The sequence below is a fragment of the Lytechinus variegatus genome, chromosome 7 (assembly GCF_018143015.1).
Source record: "Lytechinus variegatus isolate NC3 chromosome 7, Lvar_3.0, whole genome shotgun sequence".
Lineage (NCBI taxonomy): Eukaryota > Metazoa > Echinodermata > Echinoidea > Temnopleuroida > Toxopneustidae > Lytechinus > Lytechinus variegatus.
Window position 1 is genome coordinate 25,463,766 of NC_054746.1, and position 27,703 is coordinate 25,491,468.

Below are 27,703 nucleotides of genomic sequence, written 5' to 3' on the forward strand. Positions count from 1 at the left end.
TTTGAATCTCGGCTTTCAGTCATTTTTTTAAAAGCAATATGCTTACAATATGACAATCCTCGATCTTGCTAATTTTTAATTTATCGTAATAGTTGGATATGGATAATTTGGTGTGTGTGTGGGTTGAATCATAATGTTTAATTACACTCTATGATTCATGCCAAAATTTTAAACAATGTTATACGCGAGAACATAAATCAAAATGTTTAAGATATCCATACCCTGCTTGATTACCAAGAGTAGAATGACCCGTTTAAGATGTACATGTACATAAAACAGTTCGCGCTCCTATATTTCCTTTCAAATCGAAATATAAGAGTGAACATTAACTTGCGCTTCGCGCTCGCATCATTAATTTAGGCCATAGTAGGTCCATGATTATAAAAATAAAGCTACGATGTACTTAAAAAATCAGACTTTAGTTGCATGGGACATCCCTCCTAAATGATAATAAGTATTGTATCTGCTGATGTGAAACGTGGATGGAAATATTTCTTACCATCCCCGAAGGACCTAAAAATATACATTCTGGCACTGGCGGCGGAAGATTATGCTTCAACGCTGCCAATCCAGAATCTAATATTTTTATACTTTCGCCGCCGGCCGCAGAATGCAATTATTTTTATGTCCTTTTTATGCCCAAGATATACCTTTATATATATATATATATATATATATATATATATATATATATATATTATACTGCACGAACTCTTTTTACTAACTCTTTTTAGGAATCACATTACATTGGTTGTTTGGCTGTGTGCAGTTATGTGTTGGAGGGGGAGATAAACAGCTTTATGTTGTGCAGGGGTGGATCCAGGACTTTCTAAAGGGAGGGGGCACCATTTCCTGAGAAAATTTTGACACGGCAAAAAAATAAAAAGGTTTTCATCTAAAAGGTATTTCGCCAAAAATTTGTCAAGCAAAAAAAAAGAAGAGGAAAGGACCTCCCGTTCAAGGGGTGGGGGGGGGGGGGTGGGTGGTGCACACGTGGGAAAAATGTATGGCATATTTACCTCACAAGTTTTGATTACTACTCTCAAAAAGGGGGTGCAAGTCGGATTTGCCCCCCCCCCCTCCCCTCCTTGACCAGCCAGCGCAGTTGTGCTCGGCCCATCAGAGCTCAGTCTTAAATATATGAAATATTATAATCATATGACTGCACATGCATTAGAAATGAAAACATTATGTCCTGCATTATGTTCATTTTTCGAGCGATATGAGAAGAGTCTTACGTAATACCAAGTAATTTGCATACCCACATCAACTATGAAACGTTCATGCATGGGATGAAGGCATTCTCCCCCCGGCCCCGGATCCTCCCCTCAGTTCACGACATACTACACAGAGCTCGAGAGACCACATGTCCTTATTCCATTCGCAAGTACATGTATGATATGTTTTGGATCGCACATATTCTTATGCTACACTTTAGATTTATCTTCAAGTAATACATCGACCCAAATTTGCCACGTTACTATCATCCCGGCGAGGAATCAGTAAGTCCGCAATTTTTCTTATCTAAAAGGGTCTGTACGTATCTTGTATTGCGCTCAGATTCTGTTTCTCTTCTTTGAAAGTGAATTTCTCTGCTTCGACACCCAAGAACCGGCAAGGCGCTACATTACACGGCACGGGCCAGCGGAACATGCGCTGCATGTAATGTTTACAATTCTCAGTGCAGCCGCCGACACCGGCCGTAGAGGCCCTCCCCCCCCCCCCCCCACTATTCACTGTTGGTTGATTGACAGTTCTCGCTTGCGTAGCCGTTAATACTAGTACGATCTCAACGGCAGAGGGAGTCGTACAATTTATTTCAAATTGGCGAAGTCTCAGTGATTTGAAAAATCGTCTAGTAGACGCGATCCAATATAATCACATATTCCCACATACTAACAACTTTTCATCCGAAATAAAGATGATTTCTAGGGTTTCTTGGAACAAATACATAAACTCATAAACATATTTCATCTTAGTTTGAGAATTTTTTAAATCAGCTTCTCACAAAGTTAAACGATCCCTTTAAGATCATTATTATAGCATATCATGTTAGATTCCATGTATACGTGTAATTTCAGCGAGTAAAAAAAACCACCGCGTGATTCATAGTCAAATACAACAATACTACAACAAAAGCATAATTCCAAACCCCAAAACAACTTCATAATTACACGCGTAATACGTTTCACGTGTTACAATTACTAGGTAACTAGCAGCAATTACCCGTGGCAGCACAGGGGGTAGGAGTCATTTTTCTTTATCAAAGTGTGTGGGGGGAGGGGGTGACAATCTTGTATGTACAGCTAAACTGCCTATTCACACTGAAAGCCAAGCAGTTTATTGATGAAATATATTTAGACAACTGATTCATAGCAGACTTCTCTTTCAATATAGATAGGAGGTTCAATTAAATTAAGCATCTTGGGTTGAACTGGAGGAAGAACTTTAATAATCATTACAGAGTGAAATCCAAATCTTACTATAAAATGGAAAAATGTATTAGAACACGGTGTATTCAGTAAGCAGTCAAGAGGCAACTATTGTGATATAGAAATGTTATGATTACATGTATTGGGTCAGAAATAAATATGTAAGTACATTGCACATGTACCTTACAATGTACATTAGACTGCGGTTGTTTGTACTTTTTAAATTAAAGGTTGCTCAATCATATATAAGTATGGCAGGATCGATGTCGAAAAGAAGTGAGAATGAGAGAAAGGGGGGGGGGGTGATAAAATGAGTGAGACAGTCTTTAAAATCATTTTACCAATGATTGTTTATTACGATCACACTACATAAGTATTTTGTTAATCACACAGAAATAAAGTTTAACATATGAATTGGCGAACATAATACTAAATATAGTTCATTTATATTTGTAAATGAATTTTAGAGACATTAATTTTGTTGAATGTGTGTAGCAAAGAAAGAAAATGCCAGTGTTACCAATGTTCCGAAGAAAATCTGATCGAATTTGCCCTTAAATAAAAGGGTTAATAGCAAATCTATTAAGAATTTTTTAATTTGGGTTTTGGAACTTAGCACCGAGTTGATTATCAGACTCAACCAAACAACTTCATCACATGTTGGAATGTAGATTTACTGTGGCATTAATCATTCAATATAAATATTATGTCTTACGTCAAAATACTAACCATGCACTGAACTGTGTGCGACAGAGCACTGGCACAGCTTGGCCTTGGAGCATTGAGTGGCAGGTAGCTGAATCTGTTAAAATACAGGATTAAATATAAAGGATGTTTTAATGAAACTGGGCAGAAACATTAGATCTAGACCCCCCAGCATATAGGCGCCGGAAGTGGGGTCTAGATCTAATGTTTCTGCCCAGTTTCATTAAAACATCCTTTATATTGGGCAGTCGCCCCCCCCAAAAAAAAACAAAAAAGTGGGGGGCAAAACATATTTTCGCCCGCCCCCCCAAAAAAAGGTAGTAGTAATAGTATCATTGTTATTATTATTAAAAGTAGTAGTTGTAATAGTGTATATATAAAGTGTTCAAACTCTTACTTTACCTCACAGGTTTTTATGTTTAATAGAAAGAATTGTATTTTGTTAATCACACAGAAATAAAGTTTTACATATGAATTGGCAAACATAATGTTTAAATATAGTTAATTTATTTGTAAATGAATTTTAGAGACATTAATTTTATTGAATGTGTGTAGCAAAAAAAGAAAAAATGCCAGTGTTGCCAATTTGCAGAAGAAAATCTGATCAAATTTGCCTTTAAATAAAAGGGTTAATAGGAAATCTATTTAAGACAATTTTAATTTTGGGTTTTGGAACTTAGCACTGAGTTGATTATCTGACTCAACCAAACAACTTCATCATATGTTGGAATTTAGATTTACTGCGGCATCATGCAATCATTCAATATAAATATTACATTTTACGTCAAAATACTAACCATGCACTGAACTGTGTACAACAGAGCACTGGCACAGTTTGATTTTGGAGCGTTGATGAGCATGTAGCTGAATGTAATAAAATACAGGATTAAATATAATGGATGTTTTAATGAAACTGGGTAGGTAGGTCATTGGATTGACCTAATTATCAAGAAAAGGTAACCTTCTCAAAGATTCATCATGAAGGTTTTATCTCCCGATTTCACTGATGTTGACATAGATTCTAGGCCTACAAATAATATTCTCACTTCATTCTCACCTGATCAGCAAGCAGGTGACAGTGAAGTGAGAATAATGTTGACAAAGAAATCGGGAGATAAAACCTTTGTGATGAAGTTTTGCAACATGTACCGTCGCAAGAAATACACATCGCTTGTGAGTTAATTGTTACGCGTTTGCGATTACTGCTGCTGCGTTTGCGATTACTGCTGCTGCATAGAGTACAAGTGCAAGTGACGCGTGTAGCGCGCGGTATCCTCAGCGGGGCATGCATGCTTTGTATTTCGCTGACCCGAGAGAGGTAAAAGGGACTGGGAACTTCGAAGCTATACTCAGGGCTGCGAAAAGGAATGCCAAAAAGTTACGAATTGTAAAAAAACTTTAAATAATGCGACCAAAATACCACAAACAACCCCCCTCATGACAATCTGTGAACAATTTAACCATGTTTAGAAAAAATTCCAGCTCGATTGAGTGGAAAACCACGGAGAAAAGCTGCTTCAAACAAACGGAAGGACACACAAGATTAGCCAAATTATAGTAAGGATTCCCGCTATCAATCAAAATATCCAATGATTTCATTCATATTAGCAGTCTGAATTGGGATTACCTTTATTTTGACACATAGGCCTACTGTATTTCAAAGTGAGATCAGAAAAATATGATAGAGATTCACCTGATCGGGGCTGAAGACTTTGCCCTTAGTGTACGGATCACAATCGAAGTAATATGAATACATCACCACACCAGATAATCCCATGAGTATAATGACAATCCATTCAGCTAGCACTGCAAGACCTATTGCTCTATTACATGAGAAATATAACAATCAAATGGTAAAGTAAAATGTCACTTATTATAATTATCCACTGCCAACTCGTCCACTCACCACATGGTCTATCTTCATTTAGTCTAATGCCACTCCGTCCATCAACATTTCTTCTAACAACCATTTGGTCCAATCATCACTTCGTCTAATCACCAATTCGTCTATTACCATTTCGTCTAATAACCAGTTGGTCTAATACCCATTTTCTTTTCATTTATTTGGCACAATTAACACATTAGTTTCATTAGACCAAATGGTATAATGGACCAAATGGCTATTGGACCAACTGGTTATCAGACTAAAAAAAAGTAGACCATGTGGTGAGTGGACGAACTGATGGTAGACCAAACGATATAAGACAAGGTGGCAATTGGACGAATTGGAATTAGACGAAATGGAAATAAGCCTCATCAAATCAGACTAAACAAGCAAGTCGAGATTTCAGCAGGGCGAAATACGATGAGATTAGAAGAGAAAATCAAATAAGATAAACAGAGATGCGAAAAGAGGAAACCATTTTGATGGCATCATTTTGACCAAATGAAAACATACACGATGGAACATGCTAAATGGAGGATATAATAAAGAAAAGAGAAGATTTTACAAGATAAGGTCAAATTAAATATGATTGAAAAAAAATTGCTGTAAGATGTAATGATACAAAAAATAATCAAAATTAAAAAAAAACAAAGTACAACTAGAATAAAAAAAATGCTTAGACCATCATCGTCTTCATAATAGTATTCAATAACAACATCATCACCATCAACATGAATTTCAATTCAATTTTTCAATTTCATTCTTTTAGGTGATCACCAGGCAATGGCTGATGCTCAATTTTACATTCCTTTGTAATGTTTCTATTGAGCTGTCATGCTTTCTTGCCCGGAAATGAAATAAATAAATAATTAAATAAATAAACATCACCACTATCATCATCACTTCAAATTCATTCACCACTATCATCATTAAATATCAAATATACCGTTTTGCTTTTTGGACGGAGCCGAGACTGAGGCATCTCTGCGCAATGGCTTGGTTCATCCCAAATGAATGGAAGGTCGTCATAAAGGTTCCAACTGTCACGGTCCAAAAGGTATTCCGAATGGTAAGATCAGTTCTCATGCTGAATCGTGAATGATAATGATAAAAAACAAGACAAAAGACAATAATTATCGAAACTACACAAACCAAACGGCACATTTTGACAACTGCATGTTAATAGGACTGGGAAGCGGGGGTGCTGAAGCACCCCATCATTTTAATTAGGGGTGCTGCTAGTGGCGCATCTAGCGAGGGGCAAGGGGGGGGGGGGCACGTGCCCGGGCGCCACTTTCAGGGGGCGCAAATAAAGAAAATGAAAATGAAGAGAAGGGCAAAGGAATAAAGGTATTACCATGGTAATTCAGTTCCCATCATATTTAGAAAATTTGTTCCATGTCTCTACCCAGGGATGATTATTCGTGCCAACTTTTGATAAGTTATATACTTATCCATCCTCGTCAGGGATTCCAACGAACAGTCCTTAAAATATTCCTTTTTCAAACGCAAATATCATAACTTTTCATCTCTAGCTACGGGTTGGCATTTTGTTACTGTTTATTAATTCTTACAAACAGTTCTGAAATACAATTCTTCTGTTTTAATTGTCGAAGCTTTTCATCGCGCTCTGATTTTATATTTGAGACACAAATCCTCTTCATTATTTTTTAACAACTATTGAACTGTCCCTTTTGGGGTGAGGATAAATATAAAAAAAACCAGCTCGCGCTTCGTGCTCACATTACGCCGATGAGATATGTATCCTTTTCATGAATTCCTCCATATAGTCCTTGATTTTTCCTATCAGGTAAGTATATAAAAAGAAAATCAACTCACCCTTCGTGCTTGCATTCATTGCTTAGTTAGATACGCAACGTGGGATTACTTCTCCCTAAAATATCCCGATTTCAGGTCTAAAAATCAATAGACTTCAGTTCGCGCTTCGCGTTCGCATTCGTTATTCATTTAGATACGAATCACTTTAAAGGGGCGAGATTTTAGCTCTTGCCCTGGGCGCCATTTGCCCTAGATACGCCACTGAGTGCTGCGTGTGTTATTATCAAAATTATTATCCAAATTGTCAAATTTTATAGACCAAAAATCACCTTCATTTTGGATTGAAACCTTTTTTTTAATCTATTTTTATTTTTTGCTTGCACTTTAAAAACACCGGTGTTGATTTAACACCATTCCGGTATCTATGTATGTCCACACCAGTTTGATTTTGGTCTAACACCAGATAGGTGTTTATACAACTCCAATTAGTATTGAAACAGCATCGATTTTATTCCAAACTGGTGTTGCTTCAATACTGGTGGTAAATCAACAACTGAGTTTTTTGGAGGGTGTCAAATTTATCGGGGCCCAAAGCACCTTCATTTTGTTGTAAAAACATTTTTTTTGGTCGTTTGTCAAATTCACCTCAGCACCCCAACTAAAAAAATCGTTCCCAGGGTTCATTTTCATAAATTCACCAAAATGCGTCTGACATTGACGGCATATTTTGGTATTTAACTTTTAAGATCATAGTCTGTTCTCACGCAATACATTGGAACCACCAAGACAAAAATTTGTACATGAAATATATGTAACTACACAAGGAGGTCAGATGGTCACTATTTTAAGAAATAAATTAACCCCATTTGGTTTACAATTGATTTTGTGCCAGTTGTTACAAGCTCTTTATTGTCTCATACCAAATTTCATGTAATTCCCAATATAGTCCAGTAGACGGTCTCATGGGCCATGTACAAGACCTGGAAAAGTTGTTAAGTACAAGGTTTTTTTGTTGATTCGTGTTCTAGATGGGTATTGAAGTAAATTCAGCTTGGTTGCCACCTTGGCAACCTTGAGCAATTTTTTTAATTAGCCTAATTAGCATATGTACGATATGTAATATACTAGCTCTCTTAAATCAGAAAGACTAAAAACATAAACAATATTATTTTTCTAAGAGGTCCTGTGACGTTGAATCCATGCATGATAATATTTTAAATATCTAAGTTATGCAATTATCGTAATCAGCCTAATTAGCATAATGAGCTAATTAGCATAAGTGTAATACACTGTATATATGTATTTGTGGATGTCTATCCAGAAAATTCCCAATACGTAAATAATACAACCCTTTTATGGTTTTCTATAGCGAGGAATTCATTTATGACATTATTTTTCAATTTTAACCAATGTAATCGCTGTAATTAGCATAATTAGCATAATGCACTAATTAACATATATGTGTGTAATATATATAAACTACATATTTCTTTGTCATTTCATATCGAGAATGCCCGAAAAATGAATAATACAGCTATCCTATGGTTTTCTATGGCGAGGAATTCTATTTTTTTCTATTTTAACCAATGCAGTCGCTTGCATAATCAACCTAGTGGACTAATTGACATATACATATAGATTTATTTGTCAAAGTACTACAACAGCCTGAAAACAAATAATACAGCTATCCTATGGTATTATACTATGAGGAAATCTTTTGTGAAATTATTTTTCCCGTTTAACAAATGGTATTTCTAATTAGCGTAATTAGCATAATCCGCTAATTAATTTATGAGTAATATTTTATATATGAATATATATATTTTCCTTTGTCATTTTATATTGAGAAAGCCTGAAAACATAAACAATTACAGCTATCCAATGGATTTTCTATGATGAAGAATTCTTTTGTGACATTATTTTCCCCGTTTAACAAATTATTGTGTAATTAGTGCAATCAGTATACTGGGCTAATTAACATAATAAACAATATAATTACTTAATTACATATATATAATGAATAATACAGCTATTTCATAGTTTTCTATGACGGGGAATTCATTTATGATATCGTATTTCACTTTAAACAATGTTAATGGTGTAATTAGCTTAATTGGCATGAGCTAATCAAAGTGGAACGCCTCTGGCAGTCTCGCCTGCATTGCGCGATTTTATATAGCAGCAGTTTTGACTTTGAAAACAGCTATTGCATAAAATATTCACGTAAGAACAATTCATATGATGTCCATTGATCCAAAATGGTCTTAGACCATGATCAAATGACCTAACATGTGTGCAAAACAATCCTTCATCCTTGATTACCCATATGTTTATGTTTCATGAACTAGATCCATAAACTTCTAAGATATGATGCCAAGTTAAAAAATACCCCTAACATGGCCAAAGTTCATTGACCTTACATTACCTTTGATCTTGGTCATTTGACCTGACATGCGCACAGGATATACAGGGATAGGCCTACATGGTTGCATTTATGTCCAAGTTTCATTAACTACATGTGGATTCATTAACTTTTAAAGTTATGACAATTCCACAAATACCCCCAACATGGCCAAAGTTCATTGACGCTAAGTGACCTTTGACTTAGGTCATGTTTCCTGAAACTCCAACAGAATATTCAGTATTACTTGATTACACTTATGTTTAAGTTTCGTGAACTAGGTCCATACACTTTCTAGGTTATGACGACATTTCAAAAACTTATCCTCGGTTAAGATTTCGATATGTATTCCCCCAACAAGTTCCCCCCAATAGTTCATTGGCCGTAAATGATCATTGACCTTAGTCATGGGACCTGAAACTAAGGCAACATGTAAGTAATGCTTGATTACTTTTATGTCCCAGTTTCATGAACTATTATACTTTCTAAGTTATAGTGATATTGACATTGGTTTATATGATATCAATTTTGACGACGCTGCCATCGCCGCCATCGTCGGAAAAGCGGCGCCTATAGTTTCCCTCTGCTATGCAGGCGAGACAATACTGCAGTGACAACGAAATATATGTTTTGCACCTGTATTTTAATTACCACTAACCATATGATAGCTGTATTTTTCATGTTTTCAGGCACACTCGATATAAACTAACATAGAAAAAAAATGAAAAAAAGGAAAATCCATAATTTATTGTTCGAAATAGACATGTAATGAAATACTCCGAAAATTTGCTTTGCCCAATTTATCGTGGGCCCGGCAGCCGCTGAGCAGGGCCAGATCGACGAGGCCCTATTCCTTTAGACGTTGAATGTCAAACAGGGTAGCAGCAACTCCCATCTTTCAACGTCTTTTGGTCTGGCGCGGCCGGGGTTTGAACCCCCGACCTCCCGGTTGTGAGACGGACGCTCTACCAAGTGAAGTGAGCCAACACACTGGTCATAGGAATATACTTGATATATTGCATATAGATGTTAATTAGTGCATTGGGCCAGTAATTCTAATTAAGGCACTGACATTGGTTAAAATAGAAAATTACTGTCGTAAATTAATTCATCAACATAAAAAACATTAGAAGAGCTGTATTATATATGTTTTCAGGCCGATGTAGTCAGTACTTTGACACAGAAATCTATTTATTGCAAATATATGTTAATTACCTTATTAGGCTTATTAAGCTTATTGTAACAATAACATCGTTTAAAGGAAAAAGATAATGTCACAAAATAATTCCTCATCGAAAAACTATAGGATAGCTGTATTATATATGTTTTCGGGAATTCTCACTCAGTATAAAATGAGAAAGGAATACATATATTGCACATATAATTAGCGCATTATGCTAATTATACTAATTACGACAATTACATTGGTAAAAAGGGGAAAAATAATGTCAGAAATTAATTCCTCGTCATAGAAAACCATGGGATAGCTGTTTTATTTATGTATTTGGCATTTTTGATAAAAAATGACAAAGGAATGTATATATTGCACATATATGGTAATTAGCGCATTATGCTAATTACGACAATTACATTGGTAAGAAGGGAAACATAATGTCATAAATGAATTCCTCGCCATAGAAAATAAGCATAGGGTAGCTGTATTAATCATGTTTTCAGACATTCTCAATATGAAATGACAAAGAAATATATATTTTTATATGCATTACACATATACACGTATGTGTGTTAATTAGTGCATTATGCTAATTATGTTAATTGCAACAATTACATTGGTTAAAATTGAAAAATCATGTCATATATAAATTCCTCGCTATAGAAAACCCTTAAAAAAGATGCATTATCTACATATTGGGCATTTCTTTGGATAGACATCCAAAAATACGTATATATTACACTTATGCTAATTAGCTCATTATGCTAATTAGGCTGATTACGATAATTGCATAACTTAAATATTTAAATTATTGCTATAAATCGATTCCTCGTCACAAGACCTCTTAGTAAAATGACATTATTTATGTTTTTTAATCCATCTGGTTTAAGAGAAGTAGCATATTACATATCGTAATATGCTAATTAGATTATTATGCTAATTAGGCTAATTATGAAAATGCTCAAGGTTGCCAAGGTGGCAACAAAGCTGAATATACTTCAATACCCATCTAGAACGCAAAGCAACAAAAAAACCTTGTACTTAACGACTTTTGCAGGTATGTAAAATGTCTACTGGAGTAATATATGTTATTTTCGTTAGACTACTACAGACTACTGTAGAAAAGGCACGGCCACAGTATCCTGCGGAAGTTCAAATCAGGATTTCAATAGCTTCAACAGCCTTTGTGTCTGTACTAGAGCTTAGCAAGTAGGTGTGAAAATTTAGGCGGTCGAACCTTTTTAGTAAAGCGAGATGCACAAGGTCGGTCATTATCAAACGAGTGTGATATAATTTCTGGTCGTTCACCTAGTCCATGATGCAACACTAGGGAGTTTCGCTCAGCGTCGTACGGAAGATTCATGAAAAGACTAATATTAGCAAGTGCCGTCAAGTAATAAAGACAAATATTAAGTCTTTTAATAGAACATTGATGAATGAAAACAACAATTTTGTCATTCCGGACAAACGATACATCTGCAACTCTGAATGTAGGGAGAGGTTAGGTTGTTCTTTATTTGTCGGGCATTTGGCAATACACTTACTCCGTTCGTGTATCCTCCGTAAGACGTTGAGTGAAAGCCCCCCCCCGTGTTGCATCATGGACTAGGTGAACAGCACAAAAAATTATATCACACTTATTGATAAAGACCGACCTCGATATATGATTACGGTGCGACCACGTTAATTTTCACCTACATGCTAAGTTCTAGTAGACCTTCTATAAGGCTGTCTGAAACTGTAATCCAGGATTGGAATTATACAACATCAAGCGACAGCGCCTTTCTACAATTCCGTTTCTCTATAACATGTACAACGGAGCATAGGCTGTCTGCTCAGACCATCTATCTGTTAAAGGAAATTCAACAACAACCCCCCATCCCCACAATAATAATAAAAAATATTGGCGAAGGTTTGAGGAAAATCCATTAAAGATTAAGAACGTTATTAGAATTTTAAATCTTGGATCTGAGACGTCATAATACGAGCCGCTGCCCCAAATGTTATGTAATATATCAAAGCAGAAATTTTTCAATGGTTCGTGATAACTTACTTTTGTTTTTATTTCGTACATTGATATACTAAAGATAGAGTAAAAACCACTTAAAATTTTCTGAGAAAATTACATTTCATTGCCCCCCCAAATACGTCTAGGAAAGCTGCTCGCAAATGAAGTAACAAATCAAATAATTAAAATTCTAATAACTTTTTTATGCTTTGATGGATTATTCTCACACTTCCGGCAATATTGTTATTATTTTTTTGCTATTTTTACGATAAAATTTTTGTCAGAGCAAATTTCCCCTTTAAGACCCCGCTCAATTATATTCTATGAACAAATCACTGGAAAAAACCCAAATGATGGTTTGGCAATAGGGTTCAGCTTTGATTTGCAGTATCAATTTTTTGAAAAGTTTGTTGTCAATTTTGTACTGTTAAGTCGTGGAATTTTTGAGGGTCAAGTATCCCAATTAGCTCCCTCAAATAGGACGGATGGTTCCCATGTTTAGAGAAGTCTCCATCTTTTTGGATTCCCCACCGCACTATGCGCATGACAGACGAGGGATATCCAGGGCCTCGTCTTACAAAGAGTTACGATTGATCCAATCAATCGTAACTCTATGGAAATCAATCAGTGCCATAATTGTTTTCTCCAGGAAATATGCAAAATGTCTTTTGTAAACAAAAAGATCACACAAAATTGCCAAGAAATCAATTAATTTATGGACATACATTCATATCTAGATTTTTTTTGAAAAATAAACATGCATTTTATATGTTGACTTTGCTGGCTTTCCATAGTTGCGATTGATTGGATCAATCGCAACTCTTTGTAAGATGGGGCCAAGTTGTAGTAAGTGGTACATTTGTAACGTACGCCCTCAACCTCTTTTTTATCGAGACTAAAGACCCATACGTCACGTGGGTCACAGTGTTCAAGCGTCACTTTTCGCTTTCCTGGCACGAGTGAAGAACAAACAATATAATAACGATAATGAAAAAAAATATATAGTCAAGTTCACCATGACGTGATCTATCCGGTAAATCTTTAACACCTCAGTACTTTTAGTGAAAATTTCATAATTCTTAACCTCTAATTGATTTTTTCTGAAGGGCTACGTTACAGTTCCCCATCACTGCTGTAACATATCCTTCATAATACCTTAATTCGGTTTAAATTTGCACTGGTCTGCTTATCTGATTTGTTATTTTTTTAAAATCAAATTTCAACTTGGGTTGGATCCCCTTTTTCAGTACCTTATTTCGAGGCAAAGAGCAGCATAAAAGAGTGCTTTTCAGCAAAAGAGGTCGGTACAAATCCAGTCTTTAGCAATCAAAATTATTGACTATCGACTTTTACATGCTACTTTACCACAATTTTTCTGTGCTTATCAAGCGATAAACTTTGAATAGGCAGTGCCCTGGCAGAGGGCGGATAGAAAAAAAGGGGGGGGGGTGGAATTCCTCGATGAGGCAAAACCCCACTTCGTTTGGCAGTGAAAACTTTATTTTTGCCTGTGAAATTGAAGCTAGCATCCTATTAAAATCGTTCCCAGGTAAGTAAGCAATCAGTGTGAAACTCCTTTGAGTAGAAGGCTAGCTGTGCAAGAAGAATGGCAACCAAGGGCAACTTTTTAATTGCGTAAACCACGATCTAAATACAGACTCAATGAAATTATATGAGAATTAAGAGATTCTTTGAATGGGGAGCTGTCGCTAAGGCGTGAAGGACGTCGATTGAAATCGTTAAAAGTGTGTGTAAACAAAAGTACCTAAGATGAAGGTAAAGTAAATTTTCATCGTGACATTTGAGCTCAGGCCGTGAATGATGTGACCTTTTTTCGTGTACGTATGACTGTGCATTAATATGAGCTGTTATTTCATCGTACTTTCATCATGCTCATGGGGATAGAAGTTTATGTAGTCAAACGTAATGCCCTCCTGCACGTCCTGCGTGACCTTTAAAGTTTGCCGACTTTGTAAGGTCATCTTCGACTTGTAAATTAACAAGGCAATATGCTGGGATTCATACTTATTTCAGATTGGGGATTCTTGAGAGGGAGGTGGCATTTGAAAAAAAAAACAGAAATCAATACTATTTATGATAAGAATAATTCCAATCCGATCTAATTGAATAGTCATTTGATATTAGCGCCTTTTCCTTCCGATTATACAAAGCGCTGACAAAAGAAGCGAAAGGTGATGATAGTATTTTCTGTCGCGATGAGCATGACATATTTATTTCCCCCGCCATTCTCCAAACAATCCACTAATATCTTAATAGATCTGAATATGTACAAAATTCAATAGAATTTGTATAAAAACAAAAGATAAGATACTTGTTAAAAAGAATCTTGTCATTTAACCAACTAGAATTTGTTAATTTTTACAAGAATATTATAGTTTTATTACAATTGTTATTACTGTTTTTATTATTGTTATCATTCTTATTATCACCATTAACATCCTCATCATTATTACTGTTATATTCACCGTCTCGAAGTTTGTAATATAGCTTGAGTAATTATTTTTTTAAAATTGAATTTGAAATCGAATCAGAATAAGATTCTCGTCGTTTTTTTTTTGTCGGACTCTCTATCTATAGACTATTCATATGAAAAAAAAAAATCTTGAAACATTTTGGCAATTGTCATACCTGCAGAAACAAGCTAGTATATTCATCCCACACACCCTCTGACACACACACAAAAAATCTCAAAAACACATTGCAAATTAATACTTACATACGTATATGTACATAATACTTATACACAACTCACAGGTGCACAGTCATTTTTTTTTTATCCCAATACTCTCCACGATCAGGGTGACATAAAAGCAGTTCTATGGACCATGGATCCTAGGATCCATGTATGGACCGATGCTTTCCAGACATTGGTGATGGCTCCCCACAACAACTACGCACTTCACACACACACACACACACACACACACACGCACACCCTCACACACACACACCCCACCCGACACTCGTCCAGATGCGTACAAAAGTGCACGAAATATCACTATCCAGCTCCTGTATGGTGGCGACATCCATGAAATTGTACTCACTCAAAGAAGTTAATTCTCTCCCCTTCGTCGGCTATTGCCCAGACTTCATTGAATCCACCGACTTCTATGGAGCCAGCGATGATGATAGCAACAATCCCACCAGCCATCACCAATGTCTGGAAAGCATCGGTCCATAGTACTGCTTTTATGCCACCCTGATCGTGGAGAGTATTGGGATGAAATAAATTGATTAAAAAAACATAGTGGGGTAAACACTTGGGTCATGCCAACCTACTATCATGGTCATATGTAGCAGTTGTATGCCAATATAAATAGAGTTCTAACTCCTTTAACTTATTGTTTGCACAAAAATGATATTCATGATATCATGGGCATGATAGAGTTTACGTAAAGCGAATGATCCGATGACTCTTAAAATAGTTGGGCAAAAAATGCCCAGCTTTTATCCAACCCTGGGCAACATACCGTCCACACAACAATTGGTAAAAATCTGCCCAAATTGGGTAATCAAAACTAACAATTGGGTAATAAATTTGCTAAACTGGATAATAATTGCCAAGAATATATGTATATATATATATAAATATATATATATATATATATATATATATATTTTACAAACATATATTATCCAACACAGTGGACAGTATACTGCCCAAAATTTTAAGTGTGCACCATTTTTTTTAAATATTTGAATTAATGAAAATAAATAAATGTGATAATAAAGAAGTCCCCCTCCCAAGATATTGTGTATATACCATTCCATTAGGAGTCACGAAATAATAGATAGCATAGAAGCAAAACATTTGTTATTTTACAATTATTTATAAAAAGATCATAGTATGGATATCACCGTTTAAAGAGCATATTGTGTACTTCGTTGACTTGATTTCCCGTTTTGATGAAAATGTGCTTGACTTTACAAAATTTATACTAATAAATTCGATATCGTATAGGCTTGGTCTTGAAAATGAAAAGAGTGAATATGCATTTCATTGTTGTGGATAGATGTTATAAGATGGCAAGAGTTCTGGAAATTAGTTTTTATTCCTTATTGGAGTGTAGATCAGTTTATGGATATCATTATTTTCTAAGTCCAAATTATTAATGGTAAATCAAATGACACACCTCGATCCTGTCATTTTGTGGCAGTAACTATCAATGAAGACTTTGTTATTTCTATTTTTATCTTCACCATAAAACACAGAGGTCCTACTTACAATTGTGGTGTAGAAGATGCAAACTAACCCAGTTGAGATGATACTGGCTGTTAGACTCATTCCAGTAGCTGCAAGTTATTTTAATTCAAATTAATTAAAAAAATGAAATGAAAATCCATATTTTAATGTCCGAATCAGAAATATGTAATGTATGTAATAGAAATATGTGATAAACATTCAATATCAATAGTTTTACAGTACGATTATAATGGTTAAAATACTAATGTACGATTATGATCGAATTTGAAGGATAATTTGTTTTGATAAATGACAACATAAAATATGGAAATAATAACACTTTATTTTTAATGACAGTAACACTTTCATTCGTTTTATAGTGATGTGGGTAAAACTGAATTTCTACAAATAAAAGCGAAAACAAATTAGATTTTGTGATTCAGAACTAGGACTAGCTTGAGATACTTGAAACTGATGTGAATTGAAGGTAGGCAAGCGACGCAGGCCTACAAAGGGGTGCTAGAAAGTAAGTAAACCCCATCATAAAATACACTCCTCGTGTTAAATGCAGGAGACATTAACTGACTTCACAATTACATCTACAACATGGCAGAATTTTCTGGTGTTGTTCACTATTGACTAACCTTTTTTAGGGTTTATTTCCAATTCGTATAATGCCAATTCGTCCAATTGCCAACTCGTCTAATATCAGCAATCATAATTTCGTCCACTCACCACATGGTCTACTTTCATTCAATCTAATGTCATTCCGTCTATTAACCAGTTGGTCCAATAGCCATAAGTCCATATACCATTTTAGTCCAGTAGACGGTCTCATAGGCCACGTACAAGACCTGGAAAAGTTGTTAAGTACAATTTTTTTTGTTGATTCATGTTCTAGACGGGGATTGAAGTAAATTCAGCTTGGTTGCCACCTTGGCAACTTTGAGAATTTTTTTTTAATTAGCCTAATTAGCATAATCATCTAATTAGCATATATACGATATGTAATATACTACTTCTCTTAAACCAGAAAGACTAAAAACATAAATAATATCATTTTTATAAGAGGTCCTGTGACGTTGAATCCATGCATAACAATATTTTAAATATCTAACTTATGCAATTATCGTAATCAGCCTAATTAGCATAATGAGCTAATTAGCATAAGTGTAATACACTATGTATATGTATTTGTGGATGTCTATCCAGAAAATTCCCAATACATATATAATGCAACCCTTTTATGGTTTTCTATAGCGAGGAATTCATTTATGACATTATTTTTCCATTTTAACCAATGCAATCGCTGTAATTAGCACAATTAGCATAATTAGCATAATTCACTTATTAACATATATGTGTGTGTAATATATATAAAAATACATATTTCTTTGTCATTTCATATCGAGAATGCCTGAAAAATGAATAATACAACTATCATATGGTTTTCTATGGCGAGGAATTCATTTATGACATTATTTTTCCATTTCAACAAATGCAGTCGCAGTAATTAGCATAATTAGCATAAGCAACCTAATGCACTAATTAACATATATATAGATTTATTTGTCAAAGTACTACAGCAGCCTGAAAACATTAATAATACAGCTATCCTATGGTATTATTCTATGAGGAATTCTTTTGTGAAATTATTTTTCCCGACTAACAAATGTTATTGTTTTAATTAGCGTAATTAGCATAATGCGCTAATTAACTTATGAGCAATATTTTACATATGAATATATATTCCTTTGTCATTTTGTATCAAGAATGCCCGAAAACATGAATAGTACAGCTATCCGATGATTTCCTATGACTAGGAATTCACTTATCACATTAGTTTTACCTTTTTACCAATGTAATTTTTGTAATAATGCGCTAATTAACATAATATGTGCAATATATATGTATATATATATATATATTACTTTGTCATTTTATATTGAGAAAGCCTGAAAACAAACAATTACAGCTATCCTATGGTTTTCTATGATGAAGAATTATTTTGTGACATTATTTTCCCCGTTTAACAAATGTTATTGTGTAATTGGGGCAATCAGTATACTGCGCTAATTAACATAATTACCAATATAATTACATATAAATATATATTCCTTTGTCATTTTATATTAAAAAATAATGCCCGAAAACATGAATAATACAGCTATTTCATAGTTTTCTATGACGAGGAATTCATTTATGATATCGTATTTCACCTTAAACAATGTTAATGTTGTAATAAGCTTAATTGGCATAATGAGCTAATCAAAGTGGAACGCCTCTGGCTGTCTAGCCTGCATTACGTGATTTGATATAGCAGCAGTTTTGACTTTGAAAGCAGCTATTGCATAAAGTGTTCACGTAAGAACAATTCATGCGATGTCCATTGATCCGAAATGGCCTTTGACCATGATCAAGTGACCTATCATGTGTGCAAAACAATCCTTCATCCTTGATTACCCATACGTTTATGTTTCATGAACTAGATCCATAAACTTTCTAAGATATGATGCCAAGTTAAAAAATACCCCTAACATGGCCAAAGTTCATTGACCTTTCATTACCTTTGATCTTGGTTATTTGACCTGACATGCGCACAGGATATACAGGGATAGGCCTACATGATTGCACTTATATTAACTACATGTGGTTCCATAAACTTTCAAAGTTATGACAATTCCACAAATACCCCCAACATGGCCAAAGTTCATTGACGCTAAGTGACCTTTGACCTAGGTCATGTGACCTGAAATTCAGACAGGATATTCAGTATTACTTGATTACTCTTATGTTTAAGTTTCGTTAACTAGGTGCATACACTTTATAGGTAATGACATTTAAAAAAAACTTAGTTTTGTTATGAATAACGCATATTTAGTCACACTGGAGTTACAAAGAGCGCCTCATGTTAAACAACACAAATCACTTTAGCGTATTAATTTTTTCATATCTACTTGAGATGCAAGTGGATATTGGCCATGAGTGTATTCCTATTTTTAAGGTTTGATATCTAAATTTCACTTTTAAAATGTTACTATAACCTTAAAGCTGTCACCCAGCTTGAAAAATAATGTCATAAATGAATTCCTCGCTATAGAAAACCCGACAAGGGATGCATTATCTGCGTATTAGGCATTTTTGGGATAGACATCCACAATTACGTACATATTGCACTTATGCTAATTAGCTCATTATGCTAATTAGGCTGATTACGATAATTGCATAACTTAAATATCTAAATTATTGCTATAAATCGATTCCTCGTCACATGACCTCTTAGTAAACTGACATTATTTATGTTTTTAATCTTTCTGGTTTAAGAGAAGTAGCATATTACATATCGTAATATGCTAATTAGATGATTATGCTAATTAGGCTAATTGAAAAATTGCTCAAGGTTGCCAAGGTGGCAACCAAGCTGAATTTATTTCAATACCCATATAGAACACAAATCAACAAAAAAAACCTTGTACCTAACAACTTTTCCAGGTATGAAAAAATTCTACTGGACTATTTGGTCTAATTGGACTAAGTGTTAAATTGTACAAAATGAATAAAAATGAAATGGATATTAGACCAACTGATTATGAGACAAAATGGTCATAGACGAAACGATGATTAGACAAAGTGACGATTAAACCAAATTGTAAGACCAAATGATTGTTAGACGAAATGTTGATGGACGGAATGGCATTAGACTAAATGAAAATAGACCATGTGGTGAGGGGACAAGTGGGCAGTAGACGAATTGGCAATTTATCCTTTTTAGCACCACTGTAAGCCTATAATGTTTGATAGACAGTATGTGAACCTTAATACACCATGTTACCAGGGGGAAACGTGTGCAGGTTTTCACGAAGTTTGGCCGAAAGTCATAAGTGTGAAATCAGGCCTCTGTGGTTAAAGTTGAGAAGCGTTGTGTGTGTGTGTGTGTGTGCGCTGGTGCATTGGTGAGGGTCTGAGCGGGTGTATATCATGAAAACATAATTTCCCTCATCATGTGCATCTATACTTTTGTCAGTAACATTCCCTCTTCATTCTTGATACAACAGAAAGGTGCAATCATTACCGGCAAATCATTTTGAGCGATTTCAAAAACATTTTGGTAGGCCCACGAAGCATAGTCAGACCATTCTGGATTTTTTTTATTAGCATGGCAAGTATAAAAAAAAACAAGCTTGCAATAGGTTTCGGACTTTCATTTATTTTATCAGCTTAGTTGATGTAATATAATCACCTGCATTTAGGGCAAGGGCTGGTGTATAAATTACCATTCCCATGTAAAAAATCTGTTGAAACAAATCAGAAAAATACAAGTGTTAAAGGATTATTAATAAACATTTCGGCATTTTTTGTTTGGTGTTACAGAAGTAAAGACATATCCAAACATGTAATTAATTTGTGAATCGATTCCACCTTGAAATTGATTTTATACAATGACATTAAAATCCAGTTTTGTGTTGCAGTTGTTCTTTTTTTAATCATTGCCTTTGATTCCAAACTGGCGTTGCTTCAATACTTCTCTGGTGTGGACATATATAGATTCCGGGATGGTGTTAAATTAACACCGGCGTTTTTGCAGTGTGAATGAAATATAATTGTATTTCCTCAGAGAAGGAAAACTTTAAAATGCCAAAATTATCTTATCTTAAATCAGATATTTTAATGAAATATTTTAAATATATTTTTAATTTCTTAAATATACTTGGTCTTATATAAAATAATCTTAACAAAAATCTTCCCATTACTTCACTACAATGCCTAATGAATACATACCGTTTGGAAGAAGAATATAATCATGTTGATTACACGTATGGTCTTGTTGAAACGGAGTTCCAAGTACTAGGTGTAAAAATGAAATGAAAAAATAATTATTTGGGCTAGCCTACCCTGGGAAGTAGATGATGCGGAAAACCGTCAACTCAATGTTCATATTGGACTCATGTCCAAGAATACGCAAAATGTTCGTAGGTCACATCAAGGTTGACCCATCTTGTGTACGCTCTTAAAATATTGGGCAACATACTGTCCGCACAAAAATTGGTTAAAAATCACCCAACTCTGGGTAGTTTTCAACCAATACTGTGTATTTTTCAACCAAAGCACACATTATTGGTTTAAAACTACCCAGAATTTGATAAAGCTTTAACCAATTGTTGTGAGGACAGTACGTTGCCCAACATTTTTAAGAGTGTATGATACGAGTTAGTTTGCCGGTATAGACTGATTAAAAAATGATCATTAGTGTATCCTGGAACGAGACTAGAAGAAAAAAAAATAACTTGCTTTATGTAATTAATGAGATGAACCAGAGAATGGCATCTCCCTGGATGAACAGTGACGAGTTATCATCATCCAGTCATGTCCCATGAAATCATGTCCCACTCATGAGAGCAATCGTCCTACCTTGGATAAAGTTTTAACCTGGGGCAGATCCAGGATTTTCCAAGGGGGGGGGGTACAATTTCCAGACGGAAAATTTTAATAAGAAAAAGAATTCTTCACTTTCAAGGGGGGGGGGGCACACCTCTGTTTCAAAGGCATTTTTACATTAGGAATTTTAATTGTGCCTCTCAAAGGGGGGGGGGAGGCACAGGCCGGCTTTGCCCCCAGGATCCGCCAGTGGTTTTAACCAATTATTGTGTGGCCAGTATGTTACCCAACATTTTTAAGAATGCATAAGAAGTCAAAAGGGAAATTGGTCTTACACTTAACTAGACATGAATAAATTTAAACAAAAACAAAAGAACATCATAAAAAAATGTCTTGGGAAATATAACTGAATGGTGCTTTCCTCCAATTGTTGATGATATAATTATGTATTTTATAAAATATAATTGATCCATTGAATAGTGCATACGTTGGATAAAAATGTAATCTTCTTAAAATTCACAAAGAACATTTTTGTCTCACCTGCATAGCAGAGTGAGACTATAGGCGCCGCTTTTCCGACGACGTCAACATCAAATCTTAAACTGAGGTTAAGTTTTTGAAATGACATCATAACTTAGAAAGTATATGGACCTAGTTCATGAAACTTGGCCATAAGGTTAATCAAGTATTACTGAACATCCTATTAGAGTTTCATGTCACATGACCAAGGTCAAAGGTCATTTAGGGTCAATGAACTTAGACCATGTTGGAGGAATCAGCATCGAAATCTTAACCTGAGGTTAAGTTTTTGAAATGTCATCATAACTTAGAAAATATATGGACCTAGTTCATGAAACTTGGACATAAGGTTAATCAATTATCACTGAACATCCTGCGTGAGTTTTATGTCACATGACCAAGGTCAAAGGTCATTTAGGGTCAATGAACTTTGGCCGATTTGGGGGTATCTGTTGAATTCCCATCATAACTTTGAAAGTTTATGGATCTGATTCATGAAACATGGACATAATAGTAATCAAGCATCACTGAACATTTTGTGCAAGTTTCAGCTCTCATGATTAAGGTCAAAGGTCATTTAGGGTCAATGAACTTTGGCCGAATGGGGGTATCTGTTGAATTACCATCATAACTTTGAAAGTTTATTGGTCTAGTTCGTTAAACTTGGACATTAGAGTAATCAAGTATCACTGAACATCCTGTGCGCATTTCAGGTCACATGACCAAGGTCAAAGGTCAATGAACTTTGGCCAAATTGGGTGTATCTGTTGAATTACCATCATAACTTTGAAAGTTTATGGATCTGATTCATGAATCTTGGACATAAGAGTAATCAAGTATTACTGAACATCCTGTGCGAGTTTCAAGTCACATGATCAATGTCAAAGGTCATGTAAGGTCAATGAATTTTGGCCATCTTGGTTTTTTTTTTGTTGAATTACCATCATATCTCTGTAAGTTTATTGGTCTAGTTCATAAAAAGTGGACATAAAAGTAACCATGTATCACTGAACATCCGGTGCGAGTCAGAGTAGTTTTCAAAGTCAGCACTGATGCTATATTGAACTGCGTGATGCATGTGAGACGGCCAGAGGCATTCCACTTGTTAATGATATTTCTCACTTCGTTGCAATCCCATGAAAATTGCGTCTTGTGTATACATTACAAATGAAAATAAATTTTAGGTGTTATGTGACAAGAGTTTTCAATCTAACTCATTATCGCGTATTTCACCAAAAAAAAAATCGCGCGAGCTCAAATTTTTGATATACTGACCGGAAAGCGGGAACATTTTAAGCAATATAAAAATCGAATTCTAATTTCCTCCTTATTGTCCTTTCTGCCTTTGGAACACATATTTATTCCTTACTGAGCATGTAGATTTACTATTGTTTTAACATTACGGCCCGAATTCACAAAGGTGGTTTCTGCAGAAACCACCTTTGTGAATTCGGGCCGTAATGTTTCAATCAATTACGTCCTTATTGTCAAATCTGTAAAAATTGAAATATTGCATAATTGAAACAATAATGAATAATGAAATATATATTGAGGGAGGGACATCGACTCTCTCATTTGCATAGCACCAAGTTGTGCATAAACTGTTTTGTTAAAAATAAGCGAAATTTTAAACTGCCATGACTTCTGGTATTACGTCCGATTTTGATTAAGTTTTCAGTGTTATGCGTGTATGATTTTACACTTGTGATTCGAATCAACATATTTTTGGGGGTGGACTTGACCTTTAGTATTATGCGATCGAACACCTTTATACGGAGATCAACAAAAGAGCTTCTGTATTCATGGCTTGGCAACTGAATGGAGCCTAACATCTGTAACTATAGTAAAGGCTGCACCATGTCCCGCACCATGTGGAGTGCAATGGGCGAAAACCTGATTGGTAATCGGTTAGAATGTCTTTATTTCCTGGAGAAATCGAATGAAATGTTTTTGAATCATTTCTTCATTTATTCTGGATAAACAAATTAATATTGATATAGGTTCATAACTATTAACCTCAAGTTTATCTCCTTTCACATTCACGAGAGTTTCCTTCCGTCACAGGGAATATCCCTCCGTATATCGATTAGCAAATTAAATAGGTGACAGTTTGACATTTTAGGGCAGATATTTTCAACAGGGAACGAATCAATCCCGTCAACTCCGACTGACTTCTTTTGATGATTCAGTAACTCTGGGAACAATACAATTATCCTTTCTTGTATTACAGAATACTTATCGTTTGAATCCTTCAGCAGTCATGCATTCATTCTTTCTGGCAATATCTTTTTTTCTGTTGACTGCTAAACTTTTTGAATTACTTAAAATCATTTGGAATTAATTGATTTTTCTTCACAAAACTGAAAATTCGTAACTGATTTAGAATTAGGTTCAAGTTCAAGTTCAAGTTTATTTTCCATTTCCATTATCAACATTACAAGCAAATACAAATCAAACATACATTATAAATATAGACAAAAACAAATGAAATGTGATAACAATGATTACAAATCAATTACAAGTTACAAAATATTTGTAAAATAGTTTTAACAGAATCTGATATGGAAATGAGGGGATCCACTAAAAAGCATTGCTTGTAGAGCGTGGATCCCCTAAGAAAGTATATCAAACATTTGAGGTTCTATAGGCCTTGGATGAACTTTAATTTATATGGCTCGATCGCTTCCCTTCTCTCACAGCATTTTGAAATTGATTTTGCCTTTCATGTCATGTCTTGCCCCTAAAACTTTAATCCCTCACAAGAGAACAAAACAGCCTCCAACCATGAATACCGATCGACATCCATGTCTTCCCAGCGTATATATGCTATAACGGTGGCTATAACGTCGCTTTCCCACTACGTTTGATCCATCGTGAGACAACTGGTTAATTCTACTACTCAACGGTGGTTTACTTCATTGGATTCTACGAAGATAATTCTGATATAGGGCACATGAGAGTAATTCAACCGCGCGCAAAGCATGCCGGACAGGCGTAAGTAAAGATCACATGACTTTATTGATTAAAATAATTCATTAAAAATAGATTAAATGTTTGTATATCAAAAGAAAAACGATAGAGAAAATGCTACGTTCATACTCTTTCATAATTAAAGCGTTTGGGGAGGCTAGACTGCAGTTTTGTATTTCATTTTAATTATTATTACCCACAATGCAGTTCTGGTCTTTGTGCCAATGAACTGGCCGAAATTATGGTTAGTCTTATTTCAGGCCATTTAACTTTTGATTGAGCGAGGCAAGTACCTAATTAACATATCAAGTCTTAATGTACTGTTAATTGTGACTAATGTCAGTGAATTAAAGCAAAATCTATCGAGGGATAGATATTTAATGATTTTTTGATGACCTATGATATAAAACGTGAGTGAATGGGGGTGTGTAATACTCATGTGTTCCCTATAGTGATTTGCTTTTCGCGTTTTTAGAAAAAGAATCACAAAGCCGAATTCCGTTTTTCCATTTTCGAGACCTCGATTCTAGATTAATGCCGACGTCCCGCTGGTGCGAACACGACTCACAGAACAAAGGCTGAACTCGAACGCAGAGGTACGGGTGTGGCATTGCAAAACACCGCTTCTCTCATGTAACATTTTTTTTCCTTAGACGTGGTGTCGAACTATTCTTTAAGTTGTTTCTAATCAATAAAGTTTATTATAGTTTGCATTCGGTTTTGCACTTACTAGGAAGAAAACATGTTCATATAGGCTACTTTACGGTTACCCCCATGCAAATCATGCTTAAACGAACAAGCTTAATGTTCGGTTTATGCATACACTTTTTAGCGATAGTTTAATCGTCAAGTAGATGCTACCAGGCCTTGCTTGAGCTTACTAGCAAGCTCATTTTTTATGCATACGGAATCAAGCAAAAGCCTGGAACAAGCAATTGCTGCTTTTTATGCATCTGACCCAGAGAACTGCTTCACCGGCAAGTGCGCGCGGGGGGGGGGGGGGGTAATGTGAATCCATAGAATAAGCCAGTTAACCGTTAGCTGATGATCGACTTTTCTCAAATGACCTTTGCGATTTTTCATTAGGATGAGCACTGACATTTCAAATGAAGATGTTGCGTAAGTTTTCCCCGGCAAAGCATTAAAATTCTAAGAATGAAAGGCATTGTATAGAGTATGTGACTAGAATAGTACATCAGGGGTAAAGTTTTTTTTCACTGATAAGCATCACAAATGCTTATCAGTGAATTTGAAAACCAACTTCATGGTTTATATCTCAAATGACCTTTTACTGCTTGTGCGCAGTTTACAACCGTGAACAGGCTTATATAACTGGCTCTAAGAGCGCTTGAAAAATCCGAAAAAAATTAATGAAAAGCCTTTTATAAGCAATCAAAATCGTAATCCCTTACCAGTTCGGTTCTAGCTTCATTTCAAATTTACTTATTTATTATTTATTTGTTACTTTTAATATGTATTTTTCGATTTATCAAGAAATTAGGAAAAGGGCACTTTTACAAACCTCGTATATACTTGTCAATTCCAATTCAAAATAGATGGGTACAAACAACTGGGCAGAGACAAGTGCTCCTATACCATACCCGAGGATATTCCACATATACATAGTATTAAACAGGTAGATCTCTCCCGGGATGCCTAGGACCGACATAGCCGATATGTAGGTAATCATCATTGAAAGTGCGACTGGGACGACGTGCATTTTACGATTTCCTAGGAAATACTCATCCGCAGTCCGTTGTTTGTCCCCTGAACAGGCCGAGTAAATGCCGATGATGGCAGAAATAAAGAGCATAATAGCGAAAAGGACGTAGTCCCAGACGCCCAAAGATACGACGGCGCTCATCGTCGGTTTGGATGTCGAGACCATGTGTGAGCATAGAGCCAAATGCCGTCAGCTTTTATCCTCATGCGACCGCACTACCATACCTGCTGCTAAGCCGCTTGGCAGTGATCGATGTTGTATCGGCTTGGAGTACGGTGCGAAAACCGGTAGTGTGACCGAACTCTTGCATAAATATTGAAAGGTAGGACGATTGCTCTCTTGAGTGGGACATGATTTCATGGGACATGACTAGATGATGATGTTAACTCGTCACTGTTCATCCAGGGAGATACAGGCTCTGGTTCATCTCATTAAAGGGATGGTCCGGGCTGAAAGTATGTATAGCTTAACAAATTCACTTAGTAGAATTCACTGAGCAAATCTGCAAAATGCCGAAAATTTCATCA

At 35.3% G+C, this 27,703-nt stretch overlaps 1 protein-coding gene across 2 annotated transcripts in view; it reads right to left on the bottom strand.

The window, feature by feature from the left end:
* LOC121418839 (sodium-coupled monocarboxylate transporter 1-like) overlaps positions 1 to 27,416 on the bottom strand; it is a 44,453-nt gene extending 17,037 nt beyond the window's left edge. For both annotated transcript variants that reach the window (XM_041613018.1, XM_041613017.1), the window contains exons 1-7: positions 26,976 to 27,416; positions 21,368 to 21,433; positions 20,829 to 20,880; positions 16,631 to 16,698; positions 15,450 to 15,604; positions 5,969 to 6,109; positions 4,831 to 4,960 (exon numbers count right to left, since the gene is read on the bottom strand). In XM_041613018.1, coding sequence (XP_041468952.1) covers positions 4,831 to 4,960; positions 5,969 to 6,109; positions 15,450 to 15,604; positions 16,631 to 16,698; positions 20,829 to 20,880; positions 21,368 to 21,433; positions 26,976 to 27,341 — 978 coding nt within the window. In that variant the 5' untranslated portion in view covers positions 27,342 to 27,416. The remainder of the gene's footprint in view (positions 1 to 4,830; positions 4,961 to 5,968; positions 6,110 to 15,449; positions 15,605 to 16,630; positions 16,699 to 20,828; positions 20,881 to 21,367; positions 21,434 to 26,975) is intronic.
* Between the last annotated feature and the right edge of the window lie 287 nt (positions 27,417 to 27,703).